The 18,337-nt window shown below is 51.5% G+C and overlaps 7 protein-coding genes across 7 annotated transcripts; 4 read left to right on the forward strand and 3 right to left on the reverse strand.

Moving 5' to 3' along the window:
* Positions 1–1,480, reverse strand: KD926_008118 (40S ribosomal uS13 domain-containing protein; the record flags this gene model as incomplete). Its single annotated transcript, XM_053100810.1, has 4 exons — positions 1–298; positions 464–657; positions 970–1,145; positions 1,270–1,480. The coding sequence occupies 4 exons, from the start codon at positions 1,478–1,480 to the stop codon at positions 1–3; spliced, it is 879 nt and encodes a 292-aa protein (XP_052955532.1).
* A 175-nt stretch (positions 1,481–1,655) lies between these two features.
* KD926_008119 (Ty1/Copia family ribonuclease HI) lies at positions 1,656–2,840 on the forward strand (the record flags this gene model as incomplete). The annotated part of the gene is made up of 1 exon (XM_053100811.1): positions 1,656–2,840. One exon carries the CDS (start codon positions 1,656–1,658, stop codon positions 2,838–2,840), a length of 1,185 nt encoding a protein of 394 aa, XP_052955533.1.
* Positions 2,841–4,314: 1,474 nt separating this feature from the next.
* Positions 4,315–7,188, forward strand: KD926_008120 (uncharacterized protein; the record flags this gene model as incomplete). The annotated part of the gene is made up of 1 exon (XM_053100812.1): positions 4,315–7,188. One exon carries the CDS (start codon positions 4,315–4,317, stop codon positions 7,186–7,188), a length of 2,874 nt encoding a protein of 957 aa, XP_052955534.1.
* Positions 7,189–8,190: 1,002 nt separating this feature from the next.
* Positions 8,191–11,005, reverse strand: KD926_008121 (peroxidase; the record flags this gene model as incomplete). Its single annotated transcript, XM_053100813.1, has 3 exons — positions 8,191–9,019; positions 9,130–9,268; positions 10,633–11,005. 3 exons carry the CDS (start codon positions 11,003–11,005, stop codon positions 8,191–8,193), a joined length of 1,341 nt encoding a protein of 446 aa, XP_052955535.1.
* A 629-nt stretch (positions 11,006–11,634) lies between these two features.
* Positions 11,635–12,988, reverse strand: KD926_008122 (3-isopropylmalate dehydrogenase; the record flags this gene model as incomplete). The annotated part of the gene is made up of 3 exons (XM_053100814.1): positions 11,635–11,854; positions 12,022–12,445; positions 12,514–12,988. The coding sequence occupies 3 exons, from the start codon at positions 12,986–12,988 to the stop codon at positions 11,635–11,637; spliced, it is 1,119 nt and encodes a 372-aa protein (XP_052955536.1).
* Positions 12,989–13,608: 620 nt separating this feature from the next.
* On the forward strand, positions 13,609–15,021 carry KD926_008123 (HSP70/90 family co-chaperone CNS1; the record flags this gene model as incomplete). Its single annotated transcript, XM_053100815.1, has 3 exons — positions 13,609–13,900; positions 13,969–14,241; positions 14,306–15,021. The coding sequence occupies 3 exons, from the start codon at positions 13,609–13,611 to the stop codon at positions 15,019–15,021; spliced, it is 1,281 nt and encodes a 426-aa protein (XP_052955537.1).
* A 1,158-nt stretch (positions 15,022–16,179) lies between these two features.
* Positions 16,180–17,672, forward strand: KD926_008124 (putative endo-1,4-beta-xylanase; the record flags this gene model as incomplete). Its single annotated transcript, XM_053100816.1, has 5 exons — positions 16,180–16,232; positions 16,290–16,446; positions 16,502–16,634; positions 16,689–16,802; positions 16,870–17,672. 5 exons carry the CDS (start codon positions 16,180–16,182, stop codon positions 17,670–17,672), a joined length of 1,260 nt encoding a protein of 419 aa, XP_052955538.1.
* Positions 17,673–18,337: the final 665 nt, after the last annotated feature.

An 18,337-nucleotide genomic window follows, 5' to 3' on the forward strand; every position in this document is an offset into this window, starting at 1 on the left:
TTAGCCCTTCTTCTTGCTGACACCGACGGTGCGTCCGCGACGGCCGGTGGTCTTGGTGTGCTGACCGCGCACACGGAGACCCCAGTAGTGACGGAGACCACGGTGGGAGCGGATCTTCTTCAGGCGCTCCAAGTCCTCACGGAGCTTGCTGTCCAGACCGTTGGACAGAACCTGGGAGTCCTTGCCGTCGGTGACGTCGCGCTGTCTGTTGAGGAACCAGGTGGGGATCTTGTACTGCGTGGGGTTCTGGAGGATGGTGACGACACGCTCGAGCTCTTCGGTGGTGAGCTCACCGGCACTGTTGTTGGAAGATTTATTAGCGAGGATGTTTCTGGGTTGGGGGGTTTTTTTTATATCGTTTTTCCATAGTGCGGGATTGTAGCGGGGGGAATTTTCCTGTCTTCGAGACGAAGATGTGTGCGGGTTTTGTGGTGGCCTCCGGAGAGGTGGATGGAGAACGTACCGCTTGTTAAGGTCAACATCGGCCTTCTTGCAGACCAAGTTGGAGTAACGGCGACCAACACCCTTGACCTGAGTCAGGGCGTACATGATCTTCTGCTTGCCGTCAACATTGGTGTTGAGCAGACGCAGGATGTACTGGAAGTTCGTCTTCTCGCCGGACACGAGCGCTGTAGGATGGAAATAGAAGTCAGCCATCTGATGTTGCTAATTTGTTGCACATCTTGAAATCGGGTCTGTTTCGATGCTGCTGCTGCTGCGCCAATGAAAAATCCATTTCGATGCCGTTCTGTCCGCTCTGTGAAAATTTCCTTGTTCTGGCTTTTTCTTCGCTGTGAATCGTATCCATCATTCGGGTCTCATGTCGACATATCCCCGAATGTAATCCCCCCTTTCAACTCAACAACTCATCTTCTTCCATCCCTCCGACCAGATTCTCCAGAGCGAATCAAAAACAGCAGCAAAATGGACTTCAGAACGCATGATCGGGAGCATAGGAATGGCACGTACACATGATGGGCGATGGCGCGACGGGACCGCGTTAATTGTCGACAGCGAGAGGGGTGAGAAGGAGGTGAAATCGACTCGCTGGGCTTTCCAACTTTGCTCGCCCGTTGTGGGATCGGGTAAAGATGGCTCTAGCCGCTTTCGGCTCTTGGTGCGCTCGAGGGCTCGCTTGTGCGGCGCTAGGCCGGGTCGGGACTAGCTCTGGAGTTCTATTGGCGGTCTGGAAGTGGATCACGTGAATGCTTGGGGGTGAGTGTGGCCGCGGAAGATGACTAAACCGCTTATATCATCGCCTTGCTTGACCGGACCGAACTGCGGCGATCTCCTGACCTTCTTCCTTGGCGGAGAATTCGAGCGCGTAAAAGCGCGTGTTGTAGAGATATTCGATAACTCGATCTGCAGCGCGAATGTGGTCCTGCGAGGGGCTTTTGAGCGCTTCAGATAGACGGCTAATCATAAAGGCAATATCGGGCCTTGTGATCATCGCAGTATACTGTGCTGAGCCAATTTTCATCGAATATTCCTTCTTCTTTGATTCCGGCGCCTCGTCAGGGTTGGGATCGAGGTTGATCGTGTTTGAATGAGGTGTATTTGGTTGCCTCGTGTGGTCGTGGAGGTGGAATCTCACGGCGATATTCCCGAGATAGGCATCTTGACAGAGCCAGAGCTTTCTGTGAGGTCTATCTCGAATGATTCTGGCTCCTGCATTGAATGGAGATCAGTGGATCTCGCATTTTTATGACGAGAATACGCGCTTTCATAACGTCTTTACGCACCGGTTGAAAAGCGGCTGTGTAGGCGCATTCAACACCTACATTCTGCAGATGCAGAATATAGCGAAAACAACGATCAAGTTCTTCAAAAGTGATCACGAGCAGACGCTCGGAAATGCTGTCAAACGTGAAGAAGCGCTTCGAGGAATTATTCACGAATATTCCGTGGTTGATACGCCTGATCAGAATGGTGCTGCAGAGAGAGCCGGCGCGATCCTGATCCTAAAGGCTAGGAAGACGATGATTGAGGCAAAATTGCCTCGGGATCTCTGGCCCTGGGTCATCGGCGGAGCAGCGAATATCCTCCACGACCACGCGAGGCAACCAAATACACCTCACCCAAACACGATCAACCTCGATCCCAACCCTGACGAGGCGCCGGAATCAAAGAAGAAGGAATATTCGATGAAAATTGGCTCAGCACAGTATACTGCGATGATCACAAGGCCCGATATTGCCTTTATGATTAGCTGTCTATCTGAAGCGCTCAAAAGCCCCTCGCAGGACCACATTCGCGCTGCAGATCGAGTCATCGAATATCTCTACAACACGCGCTTTTACGCGCTCGAATTCTCCGCCAAGGAAGAAGGTCAGGAGATCGCAATAATTGCCTCCGATGCAGCCTACGCGGATCGCCCGGATCGCCGCAGTTCGGCGGGATATCTCGTGAAGCTCTACAATGGCCCCGTTGAATGGAAATCGGGCAAGCAGCGCGCCGTCACAACTTCTACAACTGAAGCAGAGTTTCTCGCCCTGTCCGAGGCGGCCAAGGCCGTATACTGGTGGCGCAGAGTTTTCAACACCATAGGATTCGATCCTCAACACGAAACGACCGTTTCATGCGATAACCAGCAAACCGTTCGTTTGGTCAACCACGAGGACATTGAGCAACGCTCTAAGTTACGTCATGTTGATATACACCGATCATGGCTCCGTCAAGAGGCTCAACGAGGTGATCTACGCGTGCAGTGGATCCCTACCGATCGAATGATCGCAGACGGCCTCACAAAACCGCTCCCAACTCAGCAACACCACAAATTCATGAAGATGTTGAATCTCGTCAACATAAAGGACCTCATTCTCGCTCAAGAAGGAATATAATGGCCTACGCCAGGCGCTGAGGGGGTGTGTGGCCGCGGAAGATGACTAAACCGCTTATATCATCGCCTTGCTTGACCGGACCGAACATGCGAACCGATCTACATTAATCGTATGATTTATGACGGTATAGATCATGCAAATTCCGCTCATTTTATGACGATCCTGAAGCCCCTGAGATTGCATAAATATCGGATTCTTTATCGTGTAGTTAGAAGAATTAAGACTTTCATTCATTTCGAGCATGATCAACGGCTGAATCAGCGCTTCTCAGTAATAATAGACCCACAGAAATCTGCCACAGTGAGTAAGCGGGTGGTTACTCGGCTTTTTGTAAGCTCATCTCTATGGCTTGATTTGTGCTTCACTTTTTCACTTTTACTTGGAAATGCTCTATTGTATGGAGTGATCATGAAGCATATAAGTTCAGGGTACTGTGGCATGATATACCAGTCACTCAAATTTGACATGTTGATGCAGTGGCCGAAAGAACTAGGGACATTTGCAAGTCTGAGGCATATCTGGAACAATAGGGATGATGGATGGAATATATCTGCCGGTTCTTAAATTGAGCGTTACGAGGTAACTCGGTGAGGACAGCGCAGCTTGCAATTAGTCCATCTGACAGTTTTCTAATCCTCTGAAATGAACAATCTGACATGTGATCTCCATTTTGTCTTGTATGCAGAACACCTCCAGAGGTTCATCCTTCCTACACTCACTTTCTATCATCCCAAGTATCATCTAGATTCTTTGACCACGATTCAGTGGCCTGGTTCTGTCATCTCTCTTTGTTAACAGTCTCTTTGAAGAACGTGGCCCGGCAGGTGGTCTGGACAATGAATTCCCCCATTCAGATTGTCACTATCCTCATCTCAGCAATTAACCATGGGCCGGCAGACGTCACCGGGATAACTAACCTATGGGGTAAATATGGTTCTTTGATGATTTTCTGAATCTGAAGATTCTTTCGAAAGTAAGGCTGACTACGCTGCAGGGCTCTGAATCGTTTTTTGTTCAAACGCATCCGCAGCCCAATGTGGAATTTCCTGAAGACAAAGAATGGATTTTTCGGGGCCTTCTCTATTGGTCTTTCTTTGACGGAATCACGATCCCTGGATGAAAAATGACTAGGACTGAAAATGAAACAATCGACTTTCAAAGAAAGACAGAATAGTATGATGGCCCGAGTCCAAGTTCTTAATTTCAATGGCCAACCCACCAATTCAAATATCCGGACGTCATTGACTAAAATAGTCCATACATGATCCGGTCCTCTTTGTGTCTTCTTCCCTAGGAATAGGCGTCGACAGTGGCACTGCATCCCGGACATTTATTGAACTGATCACCCCGGCCTTGAAACTTACACTTGAACCCCCGGTGAGGATAACAAATATCTCCTTACGTCCACACCTATTGCCTTGGAAAAGGAAAAAGCCCCTTTCAGAACGCCCTTTGCGTCCTATCCAGACAGAAGATGCCCGCAAGTCTATTCAGCGACGATGAGTCGCCACCGCCCTCTCCTGTGCTTGAGCATCCCAAACTGCGACTCAATGACCTGGCCGACCCTCCAACGGACTGGCAGTTCCTGGGAGAGACTGTGCAGGTGACCATGCGTGCTCGTCGGTTCCCAAAAAAGCGTTTGGAGACAATAGTGAACCATCACAGTTGGGGAATCGACATGGGACTAGCCAAGCGTGCAACGATTGAGAAGCTTCTAATTGCTCTTTGGAAGCTACTTTACCATATGGCGCCTGACCACCTACCGACGTCGTTTGCTGAGCTCGCGGACTTTTCCAGAGATGCAGGCCCTCGGTTGCTCCCATATACTATTCAAATTGAACGCGTCCCCATTAGCAGATATTATCCCCAACCGCCAGCAGATAGCAAAGCCCTGAGTTTGCGGTTCACAAGACCGAGTGACGCTCCAGCGTCAATTTCCGATAGCTATCTCGAGCGGATGTCTTATCCAGTCTCTGGCGGGCCGGTTGACCTCGACGCCACCGAAGATGAGGAGGAAGAAATGGGGGAAGAAGGACAGGAGCAGGAGCAGGAGCAGGAGCAGGAGAAGACTCGCCCGGTCGAAAAAACCAAAAGTCCGCTACGATCGGCATCCAGTCGCCATAGTCGCATCAGCGTCGTGACCCAACCTTTTCAACCTGAAAGACATACCGCGCGACCGCTCCCGGCTAAGAATGTCGTTGAGATAGTCCAACGAGTTATTATGAAACTTGCGCATGCGGACCTCGAGCGACACCACACGACTGCTTGGGCTGGACATCCGTGTTTGGTGGCGTCCGAACCTCAAGCCCTATTGAAGATTCTCGATAGGACGGTTCCTGCGACGACGCAGGTGAGACTCTTATGGAACCGCGAGACCGACGAGATGACACTACATCCGGATGGACGTGACTACCCCTATCGAGGTCGTGGTCCCGTGGGCACGTTCAACACAAGCGCCATTGATTGTGTTATTGTCGCCGCTAAACTTCTTGACGCTGGGTCTACGGTAATCGATCGTTGCAAAAAGGGGTGGCGCGCACAGTTGACCCCACTAGAGTCGGCATTGATCAAAACGACCGAAGTTGACTGGGATCTCTGCTTCACTGACGAAAGTGAAATGCTGCGGAATAATTTCTGGCATGTGGTGAATGACAGTCTGCCCGAAGTCTGGGCCGGAGATATTCCTTGGCTGCAGGGGATTTGGACCAGGGCGACATCCAACTTCGCTCAGTTCCATTTCACCTACTACGATCAATATCGTCCATGCGAGTGCAACCCCGATCGTGAACGTGGGGACACCACGGGGCCATGGAGAAATACCTTCATGCAGCCATCTGAAGTCCCAGAGGACGGTGAAGGGCCTGTCACGATGCAGACCCGTCTGGCGCGGGAATTTGCTTTCAGTGTGCAGGTGGATTGCGACGTCTGCGATACCCCCAACGCCGTAACCCGCTGGCGAACCTTCGAGAGCCTCCCCGCGCGCTTGGTGGCCATGGTTGATCCCGACGTCCCCGTGACGAAACACACGCAAGATCTCACGTTCGAGGTTGAAACTTTCGCGAAGCGCATGTCGGTGACATATCGCTGGGTGGGCGGGATATACGAGTATAAGGGTCAATTCCGGGTATTCTGGGCTGACAACCGCCCCGGCGAGGTCGACCGGGGCGAAGTCCGCATGTACGACGGGTCCAAGAGCTTGGGAATGATTGTTGGAGGCCTTTCGTACGGTCACCCGAGCGAGAGAGTCCCCGACGAATGGTGGTATAACAAGACCATTCCCTTGGTGTTCTACGAACGGGTAGACAACGTCAGCCCCCAGGTTCTGAACACGGTGATGAGCTCAGTGGGGTCAATGGTAGAGGCTGTAGAGAACAGGATGCTTCTTACCGATGAGGTTGGCCCCTGGGCCCCATCCAATAATGAGGTCTCTGAGCAGCCCGGTCAGTGGGTTTTCCCAAGCGCCGATCTCTTCAATATTCCGCCTCAGGTCAACCTTCTCGCGAGCCCTATTTCTGAGCAAAGCTATCCTCTGGGTATGCAGGACTCGCCTGGGCAAGATGCAGTTATATACTCGCCTCCCTTGACTCCGCGAATTGAGGAAGATCCTGCATCGCCGCCGATGGGTTCAATTCCATCGAACCCTTTAAGTTCACTTGGCCTTGAGAGGATCGGACAGGGGGAGACTGGAAGCAACCTTGATTATCAGGCTCCTAGTATACATAACCTGGTGCCTCAGCCTGATCTTCCAGCTTCTAACCTTCCCACCGCGGATCTTCCTGAACCTGTTCAGCGACACCCCTCCGACGCAGAGCTGCGGGAGAAGTATGGTGTCAATTACACCCGTGAAAACTACATGAACGATTATTATAACGCGGCCATGAAAGTCTACTATATGATGAACCAAGACAATGGCAACACTGGCAATGCCGCCAGCATCAGCAGCGTCAATTTTCCACAGTGGAACCAGGGCAACATGTATGGGGTTCCACAGTACTGGCCAGGTAACGGGAGTCAGCTTCAAACACTTCAACAGTTTCAGCAGCAGCAGCAACAACAACAAGAACAACCTTCGCCTTCTCCAAGGTCGAATTCTCGGTCACGTTCGCACTCAGGACAGGGAAGCGCTGTCGGGTCAGATGCAGCTCGCCGTCCATCACGGACATCTTCGCAAAAGGCACAGACACGTCGATCGACAGGTCATCGTAATGGGAACAAGCGAAAGCGAGGCCCACCTGATCAAAAGAACAAGAGGAAGAAGAGGAACCAGAGGTTCAAGAAGAAACGGCAGGCTATCCAGGCGCTCGCTCATCGGCCGAGATCTCGTCTTCAGACACCCGAGGGTTGGTGATTGTCTTTTATTTAGTTTGTTTTCCCCTTCCACGTTTTGTATTGTCACCAGTAATTTGTATAGATTGAAGTTTTTGTTTGTTCATGTGTATTATCCCTCGAATGTTTTGGGTCTAATTATAGAGTGGTGTTTTAATGGCAATTTCCAGTGCAATGAAGATTACTAGCACATGACCGAGGAATTCCTCTCCCACTAACAGACACTCTGCGACTGCCACTTACGCGCATCGTCTCTCTTCTCCACCATCATCCCAGTAGACTTTTCATCTAGCTCTATCATATAAGCTACGTCTAGATACCTACTCTATTCAATCAGAATAACCGACGTGAGGATGTCTTCGGAAGACGGGTCCTCAGCCGCACGTTCTAGTATAAACAATTGTATGTTGCTATATCGAGCATACGCTAATTCGTCGCCCTTATAGCTCAGTGGCAGAGCGCTTCACTGTGAGTTATTAATATCACCTTAACCTTCTTAGCCCGTACTAACTATGAGGAGTGTAAAAAGCAGCAAAGCTTTCCTCGACATGAAGAGGGCCGCGGTTCAATCCCGCGTGGGGGCATTCTTTTTTTGTTCTTACCTAATTCTTCGAAATCACAAATTTTTTACTGGCCCCCTTTTAATTGTTATATAGGAGTTTTACTGTAATGGCATCCCTGCACTCCCTCGGGCCAATAACGGGACGGGCAAAGGTCAGTCAGGGCGGCCCCGTTGTTTTCCCCGCATTTCACTCTTCCCCGGCTTTCCTCGTCTTCTCCCCCTTCTTCTCTTCCCCCTTCTTTTCTTTCTCCTGTATCTCATTTCATCTTTCCTCTGTGATTAATTATACTTTGAACTCTCTTACTATATTTCCTTTGAATTAATCAGATTCATTGATTCAACGAAACTATGCTTGGTATTCGAAACAAATCGGTTCTAAATCTAATAAACAACGCAGGGCCTTTTCCAGACCGTGCTCCTATCTACAATAACAATAAAAATCATCAAAGCCAGTTCGATACTCTATAGGCGAGCTCGCACACATCCATCCTGCTTCTTAGCCGGCCCGGTGGCGGTATTGCTCTTCTTCGGTGCAGACACGTATCCGCCCTTGACGTTGTCCGTGTTCACGATGGCGCCCTGCTCGTCACGTCGAATCCCCAACTCGACCAGCTTGCCAAACACCTTGGCGAAATGATCAAAGAACAGATCCTTGTCCTCCGCATATCGCTCCACCCATTGCCGGAACGATGGGTCCGTGATCAACGAGATATCGGTCGGCAGCATCATCAACGGCTCGTCATCCTCGTCGGCATCGGGATCCACATAATTGAACTGCTGTACGCCGTTCGACAGCGTCCGCGGCTTCCATTCCAGCTTGAGAAGCAGCTTGAAGAACTGATTCGAGAACCGAGTCGGGTTGTTCACCCAGGGACCCTCGAATCCGCTCCGATCCATATGGCACCGTCCCAGATTATGTCCGCCGGCTAGCGCAACGATCTCCTGGTCGTTGAATCCCATGCGGTAGAAGATGAATCGCAGGTGGTCGGCGCCCTGGGCTCCGTCGGGCAACCGGCCTCGTGGCGGCACCTTCGAGTCGTCGACTAGATCGGTCCGACCGGGCTTCCAGGGGACTTTGGGACCGCCCATCTCTTCGACGGCCACTACGCCGGCTAGCGTCCATAGGTCCGAATATGTGATCCAGGGGTTCTTTTCCTTCACCGGCTCCAAGAAGGCTCGTCCGTGTTGGAGACCTGCGTTGGCGGGGTCGCCTCCTTCGGCTTCGTATCGCATGCCGGCGCCATTCGAGCCGCCGGTGTCTGATTCAGCGTCGTAGGTACCTGCGGAGTGCCTGGAATGAAAGGTCTGTCAGTGGCAACTCCTATTGAAGAGGACGACCAACACAGTCATCGGCGGCGACAAAACCAACAAAAGAAAAGAAAAAGAAGACGAAAAACCTACCATGCCAAACGAACGAAAACCGGACCGGCGCTGCCGTCGTCATAATCGGGCTTCTTCAGTTGGGCGACAATGTCGCGTCGCACGGCGCTGTAATCCCCCGGGTTGCTCATCTCGGCCGATATTTTTCGTCCGGGGTAAACTGGCTCGGGTAGTGTGGGTCGGAGAAGGGGGCAAGATGCAGGAATTTCAGCACGACTGCGGTTGGGAGTCAAAGGCAGCAAACAGGCCAGGGGAATGAGAGAAGAATGACAAGAGAGTCCGGGGAAGGAAGATATGAGGAAGTGAGAAGTCTTTCAATTCGGGAGGCGTTGCCATTCTGCTTCCACATGAAGAGAGGCAAGAGTGGATCCGCGTTGCCGAATCAATATTTCTGGACATTTGGCCGACATCCAGATGCCGAGGTCCATTTGCCCTGCGCTGACTACACGTTACGGCTATTGTTATCGTCGTTGACAATTTTCTTTGGGCTTGATAAGAAACTATAAGTTCGAAATGTTTCTTCTGGGGTGATGTGACAACAATCCCCTTCCGTCTAGGACACTCCGCAACACCGCTGCCATACAAATCACCGGCAACATGGAAGTTCGTTTACTAATTCGGGGCTCGGAAAATTACTTGGAGTTGGCCCATCTGTTCTAAATTTGCGTCACTCAGGGTCTCCGATCTCGTCTCGTTTCCGCCTGGGGATATCCCGACCAAAAGCCGCCCAATGTGAAATATTAACCTCGGAACTTGGGTTCCCGATTATCGTTGGCCATTGGCACCAACGATTCCGAAAGATTGCTCAGCATTTGGTCTCGAACTAATCGATTCTTCCGATGACGAGGCTCTGGAATTTAGACTCTGCTAATATTTACATTTCAGCCATCTCTGGATCCGGGACAACCAACACTCAGTTGCATCACAAGATGGGTCCGGGCACATGGCTGGTTTTTAAGGTTGTCGCCACTTCTTTCCGCTGAGCGCTGATATCGTCGCTTGCGTGACTGGCTGTGGCTGATCCACTCATGTGAAGATGTTGAACTGTGGTTCGGTGCTTACAAACCGGGCTGGACTTAACCAATTCATTGAGATGGTGGCTAATGCTCTTGTAGGCATTGGAAATCTAGGGAACTTGACAAAAGCCCTACAGGCAGCGGTCAATTGTAATCAACACCCGCTCTTCATCGCATAGATGTCTACAGCGACACATAAAACTTCATCTTCTAGGAAGCCTAGTAGGCTCAATTCCTCACTGCGTCAATGCTTAGTATACATGATATCCAAGAAATATACCTCCTTAGCAGCTCTATCTCAGCCAACACCCTCTAACTAGAAATTCTGTCCCCTTCTATCCCAACCAATCTAATCCAATCCAATTCCACTGTACTGTACAATTTTACATCGAATTCCTCCTCATATTCTTTCTCAAGACAAACCGTCTAATTATCAACTCCCCTTCTATTGCCCCCTTTCTTCTCCTCGACTCCTTAAGATACCTCACCCTCTCTTTCCACCTCTTACACACCTTCATCGCCTTCCCCAACACCCCAACAAAACTCTTCCTCATCCACCGCCTCTCCTTCATCCATCGTATCCTTCTGCGCAAGGAGCGCCTCTCAACCCGACGCACTTGTCGCTCGAGGTCTCGGGAATGTCGTTCCTCGGTTCTCAGAATCTGCGCGATCACGTTCTCGATTGGTTGTGTGTGTTGCGGGCTTAGGATTTTTGTTTCTAGGAGGTGGCGGATTCGCCGGAAGGCGGTGGTCATGTCGGAGGCGGTGGCCTGGAGGATGCGTCGTTTTGAGCGGTTGGTGAGATTGAGGAGGGGGGTGGGGGTGGTGAGGAGTGTTGTCCAGTGGGAGGTTGTGCGTGGGCGTGGACGTCGGGGTGCCATGTTCCTTTATCTTCCTGGTGTCGATGGGATGGGATGGGTTGGATGAGCGTGGGGATGGGCTATAGGATGTGAGGGTATGTAGTATGGATGGTTGGATGAAGAGTAAGAAGAGATGTAGATGAGAGGTAGGAGGGGAGGGAAGGTGTAAATTAAATGTAGGATTAGCTGCGCAATGGTTGTTCTCTGCATATGCATGGAATGGGGGATGAATGATTGGATGGGTAGGTTTGTTTGATGGGATGTCATTTTGGTTGTTTGCGCATTTTTTTTCGACCTTTTCTTTTTGAATTCTTTATTTTTTTTTTATGCTGTGTTTGCGATGCATGGCTTCAGTGGACGGTCTATTGGCTAATGGGTTCTAGTAAGCTGGTCATACTATCCCACGGTCTATGGGATATTGACTGTCTGTTCGGATCGATTTCAAAATGACAACTGTATGGAACCGTGGTACTATTCACATTAGACAAAACAGATAAGGAAATACTGGTCGGACTCTAGACATTGAGAGAGTCCCAGCCCTACTCTACATCCACTCACAGATCATACAACAATCACAGAAACAGCACTCAGCCACAGACGCATGCAAGTATCCAGCCAATCTGTACACGCTCAAACCCATCCAGAGCAAATCAAACTTTCTGCTCTTTCAGGACCCGCACGATCGCATCCCCCACTTCCATTGTCCCCGCCTTCCCTCCCAGATCTGGCGTGCGGATACCTGCATCCAGCACCGTTCGCACGGCGTCTTCCACCCGGCGCGCTTCGGGTTCCATGTTCAGCGAGTAGCGGAACATGAGCGCCACGCAGAGGATCATGGCAACGGGGTTGGCGATGTTTTGGCCCGCGATGCTGTTTGTTTTTAGGGGATTATTAGTTTAAGCACTTGCATGAAAGAGGGGGTTCGCTTCTTAGACTAAAAATATATGAAAAAACACATGGACACATGGAAAAGGACAAATCAAAGGAAACGAGGTTTTCTGGAACCTGTAAACAAAGAGAAAAGGCAGGAAACTTACGTCGGCGCAGACCCATGCGTCGGCTCATACAATCCATTCGTCTTCTTCGTGTCTCCCGACCCACCTGGTAGTCCATCTAAACTGGCACTTGGCAAAACACCCAGCGTGCCGACGATCGAACCCGCCTGATCGGAAATCATATCTCCGAAGGTATTGTCGGCCAGGAGCACGCCGTTCAGGGCGCGCGGGTTCGTCGCAAGGATCAAAGACGCCGAGTCGGCGAGCTGGTGCACCAGCTTAACCTGGGGGTATTCGGTTGTTATAGTTCTCTCGACCACGCGACGCCAGAGCCGCGAGGAGGCGAGCACGTTGGCTTTGTCGAGCGAGATCACCGGCCAAGGGGGGTCGTGACGTAGAGCGATTTCGGCGGAGAGGCGCGCGATGCGTTGGATTTCGGAGGTGGAGTAGCCCCATTCGTCCATTGCTGGGAGGTAGATATTATTGTCAGTATAGGAAGCAAATAAGAACCACATAAGGGCTAGGTATATCCACCGTAATCATCATCCTCAACCTTCCGTCCAAAATACGCCCCTCCGCAATTCTCCCGGACCACCACGAAATCCACCCCCTCGATGATCTCATCCCGGAAGGGCGTAAACTCTCTGGACACGGCGCGACTCGGCGAATCCGCTGAGCAAGGTCGCAGGTTTGCATAGATGTCCATAGCCTTGCGCAGCTGCAGCAGACCCCCCTCAGGCCCGTCTAATCCACGCCGCGCATGGTCCCATTTCGGACCCCCGACCGAGGCGAAAAGCACCGCGTCCGACGACAATGCGGCCTGCTTGACGTCCTCCATGATCGGCTTGCCGTGTACGTCGATGCTGCATCCACCAATGAGTTCCTGGCGGAGGTTGAAGCGGAGAGCGGGCGAGGTGAACGCGTCCAGGACTTTGGTGGCTTCAGTCATGATTTCCGGACCGATGCCATCGCCGGGGAGGATGAGGATGTTGTATGTTGTGACGGTCATTTTGATGGGTTACCTTCAAGTTTGTTCGTGGTGTGGAGAGCAGGGGGAATTGGAGCGACGTGATGCCATCTTATACTTGGGACTGAATCATACAGCCTACTTCGGATATCGGCCATCAGCCCGATGTTGCGGGGAAAGTAACGTCTGAGGTACGGCTTTGCCCCGATTGTAGAGCCATTGATGTAGATCTGCACTTGGCGTGGGGTTTCGATGTATATCAGCTCAGCGAGAGCTTAATAGGCTAGGATTGGGATATACTTATTGTCTAGACTCTTCGTTGGTTGTCGCAATGCGGGGCTGTCAAGTCGGTCGCCATGTCGTGTTGTGTCAATCCCACCAGCACATGGACATGAACTCGACGAAGAGCATAATTGAGATATGGAACAGATGGAGATTAAGATAGATGTAACGCTTAGCATAAACTCCTTCAGTCGAGATGCAAACAGCCATCAACAGACTCCCCAAACGGGTAATGGCCAGGGCTAGCCCTACCCCTCGTGTTTGCACTGTTTGACAATCTTTATCGCGGATTTCTCGAAGATCCTCAGATCAAGTCCATCGCTATTACAACCCTCCAACACTCCACTTCATAGCCCTTCTCTCCCCAGATCCCCGTCATCATGTCGCGGGTCGAAGAGCTCCCCGATGACTTCGACGAGTCCATCGATATCAACAAGAACCCCCCGGAGACCGAAACCGCCCCGGCCGACGCACCCCTCCCCTTCACCGACGATGAGCCCAGTTTCCCAATCAACGAGGAGCGCTTGAAGGAGATGGAGCAGAAGGATCCGTTGGCTCCGAAGATGTCGCAGAACATGGCCTCGGTGCGAACGCATACGACGGATGAGTTGGCCGACATGATGAACAAGACCCCGCTGTTTATGACGGATATTAGTAAAGCGGGCGATGAGAGTGAGACTCCCCTTCTCGGTTTGGGGGTATCACAGTCGCGGAGAGCTGACTTACTAATTGGACTGCAGACGGGGAGAATATCATGCTGGATGCCATCCAGGCTATGAACAACGAGGGAACGCGCGGCGAGGTGGCCCAGAATTATCGGGAGCAAGGAAACGAGGCGGCCAAGGAGAAGAGATGGATTGATGCGAAGGAATTCTATACTAAGGCTATCGCCGTTTTGCTGGCCAAGGAAGACAAGTGGGATAAACCGGAGGATCCGAAGGAAGAGGAGAAGGTGAAGCGCCAGGTGGAGGAGGCTTCGTACATCAACCGCGCTTTGTGCAATTTGGAGCTTGGTAAGTGGATTTTATTGTCAACCTCATGCTCGCGATATCCCCCGTGCTGATTTACTACTACCAGGTAACTATCGGTCTACGACGCTCGATTGCGCCTCCACCCTCAAACTCAACCCCAAACACGTCAAGGCCTTCTACCGTTCCTCAATGGCGCTGTTCATGCTCGACAAGATCCCCGAGGCTGAAGATGTCGTGAACCGTGGGCTTGCTCTCGATCCGGAAAACAAGTCGATTCAGATGATAGGCAAGAAGGTTGCCGAGCGCAAGGCGGCTTTGGAGCGCATCGCGGCCAGAAAGAAGGCCGAGGCCGAAAAACTGCGCAAAGAAAACCAGATGCTGAGCACCGCCTTGCGAGCGAGACAGATCAGAACCCGCAAGACCGAGCAGCCGCCAGAGATGGAGGATGTCGGGATCTGTCTCACGCCTGACCCTCTCTCGCCGGAGAGCACTCTCGAATTTCCTGCGGTGCTCCTGTACCATATGGATGCGCAGTCCGATTTCATCAAGTCCTTCTCCGAGTTCAACTCCATTGAAGATCATTTGGAGTACATCTTCCCCCTGCCGTGGGATACTAAAAAGGAGTATACCATTGGCAGCGTGGAATGTTTCATGGAAACCGTCACGGGCGGGTTGATCAAGGCCGGGAAAAAGCTTCCGCTTTTGCAGATCCTCAGCGGAGGTAAGGTGGAGGTCGTGGACGAGCTGGTTCGAATCTACGTCGTGCCCACTTCCAAGACCGGCAAATTCATCGCGGAAATGAAGGCACGCAAAGATAGCTGAACTGTCTTTGACCTACATGCAAGCTCTCTCTAGTCAGAAGGGGACAATTTGCCTTTGATGGATTTAAGGTATCTCGTCCTGCAACTGACATCCGTCGGACACAACAAGCCCAGGTTGGTCGGTTCATCATGAGTACAGCCACACGAATGTCAGCAGACACTAAGGAGTATTCGCCATTCTCATGGCCACCAATGGGCTTTTTAACGCTCTGCTCGGCTTCGGTTCCTTGAAACCTGGTTAAGATGCCATTTTCATATCGGATTAGCCGGGAGCATGGGCCCGATACCGATGTGAAGAACGCCTCCTGTATATAGACCACGAATGAAATGGACCCAAAGAGCAGAAAATCTGTGACTGATACGGCCTCAAGCCACATATACTCATCATCCACACTAGCAAGCAGTCCTCTGCTGACTGTCATGGGCTCAGGCGGGGCTTCGGAACTACCTCCGTGAAACCATAAATCATGCATAACGCAGATTGCAGAGGCTTGTTCGTGGCATCATGGCATGACAGAAATCATCAGTCTGGAAGGCAGCAACAACCGCAGTATACCCGTACCCGTAAATAGCATGTTTTACCCAGTGGACCCACCGACATGGCCTCGATCGTTTTCATACGGAAATCGAAATTATAAATGCCTGGGTCGGTCATGGCGCATTGTAACCGCCGGTGTCGCAGGTTAATCAATAATCACCGGCGCTGGTCTGCGGCCTCATCTTAGTCCCAAACCAGCAATAACTACCGACCCACTTGACACCCGTTGGCGGATGAAGAATCTCCGCTATCCCTACTCACCCCATCTGTTTAGTTCAGCCTAAAATCCGCTAGCTCTGAGGAACAGGGGGTCACTAACTATCTAGGACCGATCGGGCACGGACGATGGCTAGACTGGCGAGCTAATATCCAGAAGCGCTCTTCCCGGAGATTGGACCTTTCTTTTCGAGGGTTCATCCGGACGGGTAAAACTCAGCGACATGGAACTGGTGGTCCTGCACTTCCTCGGCTTCTTCTCCGAGTCCCTGGATAATTTGACACAGGAAAAGCGGGGCGTTTATAAGAGATATGGACATCCCCTGTTTGTCGCAGGTGCTTGTTTCTTTACTGCTTGGTAAAATCGGTCGATGATCTTTGGAGTATCACAGCGGATTGTTCAATATGGTTCACCTTCCTTCTATTACCGCAGCTCTTGCTGTCGTCGCTCTTCCCCTGTACGTCCTCATGTATCTCTATCTCTGCTAACATTCAGAACATGCTGACTAGCGCAGAGCATCCGCCGCTGGTCTTCACGAGGCTGCCGTTGCTAAAGGACTGAAATACTTTGGCACGGCCACCGATAACCCCGAGCTTACGGATGTTCCGTACGTGACTCAATTGAACAACACCAAGGACTTTGGTCAGATCACGCCTGGAAACTCGATGAAGGTATGTCAGCTCCCTCAAATCCATGTCATAGACCGAGACTAACCCCAATGCGCAGTGGGACGCGACCGAACCTTCTCAGAACACCTTCAGCTTTGCGAAGGGCGATGTCATTGCTGATCTGGCTGAGGCCAATGACCAAGTGCTGCGATGCCATAACCTTGTCTGGCATCAGCAGCTGCCCAACTGGGGTATGGAATCTTGAACCCAGCTTAGCATCTGAAGCAAGTGCTGACATCTCATAGTCACCAGTGGATCCTGGACAAACGCCACCTTGACTGCGGCCCTGAAGAACCACATCACCAACGTTGTCAAGCACTACAAGGGTCGATGCTATGCCTGGGATGTTGTCAACGAAGGTATGAACCTCATCTTGCCAGAACCATCTCCCGATGTATGACCCGTCTCTAATGCATTCGCCCCTAGCGCTCAACGAGGACGGCTCGTACCGCGAAAACGTCTTCTACCAGACCATCGGTGAAGCCTATCTCCCGATTGCATTTGCCGCCGCTGCCGCCGCCGACTCCGACGTGAAGCTCTACTACAATGATTATAACATTGAATGGGCCGGCAACAAGGCCTCTGGCGCCCTCAAGATCGTCAAGCTGATCCAGTCGTACGGCGTGAAGATTGACGGAGTCGGTCTTCAGGGTCACTTCACCGTCGGCAACACCCCCAGCAGCAAGGATTTGGCCAGCACCTTGAAAACCTACACCGCGCTCGGAGTCGAAGTGGCCTACACCGAAATCGACGTTCGCATGGCGACCCCAGCCACCGACGCCAAGCTGGCCCAGCAGTCGACCGACTATCAGAACCTGGTCCAGGCTTGCGTCGACACCTCCAAGTGTGTGGGTTTCACCATCTGGGACTGGACAGACAAGTACTCCTGGGTCCCTAGCACTTTCTCCGGCCAAGGTGCCGCTCTGCCCTGGGATGAGGACTTGAACAAGAAGCCTGCCTATGCCGGTTTGCTGAAGGGACTTGGAGCCAGCGCGTCTGATTCCTCTTCCTCTTCCTCCGCTCCCTCGTCGTCTGCTCCCACCAGCACCACTGCCCCCGCTTCTTCTTCGACCTCCAGCTCCAGCACCGTCTCTGCGCCTCAGACCACCTCGACGAACGTTGCGGGTAAATGGGAGCAGTGCGGTGGCAACAGCTGGACCGGTCCTACCACTTGCGTTAGCGGCACGACTTGCAAGAAGCAGAACGACTGGTACTCACAGTGCCTGTAGATTAGGCTGTTTTGTTCCATAGCCGATTTACCGACCTGCTGGACCGTGTCTGCAGGCTATAAACCAGAAACCTGTTTTTAATTTCTCCGTTCCATATTACCAACCTTGTGTATATGTACAGTATGTATAATAATAGTGGTTAACCCACCATTTAAAACTCATCATGGAAATCGCATCTCGACATCATATGTAGGAGAGATCTCCCTCGCAGGATCGACCGAAGCGTGCCGGTTTCCCACTTTTTGGGGTCGCCCGCTGTACGTGGACCGATTAGGAAGCCTCCCTTCTTCCCCTTCGTTTCTTCCTTCTTTTCCCTCTGTCTCCATCTCCTTCTCCCTTCCTCCTCGTCAGTCGGTCAAGCTTCATGCAATTTTCTTCTTCTTCTTTCCCTTCCCCCTTACCTCGTCAATTGATTCAACTTATTCGTCACATGTCTGTTGATACGCCTCCTTATTTGATATTAGATGACTAGGTAAGGTATTTCTTTCTCTAGGTCATTGCGCGCCTTCTGCACATTTCCCAGTAACATAAATAGCCCTGCTGGCACACCCCTACTCCCTTCTCGATATATGATAAGATATGTGCAACCCCAGACTCCCGTGGATTATTTTCTTTTCGAGTTTCCTTTCTTGAAGAACCGAAACTTGAGTATTATGTGTTGTGTT

Source organism: Aspergillus affinis (genome assembly GCF_023601865.1).
Source record: "Aspergillus affinis strain CMG 70 chromosome Unknown NODE_50_length_218328_cov_87_076623, whole genome shotgun sequence".
NCBI lineage: Eukaryota > Fungi > Ascomycota > Eurotiomycetes > Eurotiales > Aspergillaceae > Aspergillus > Aspergillus affinis.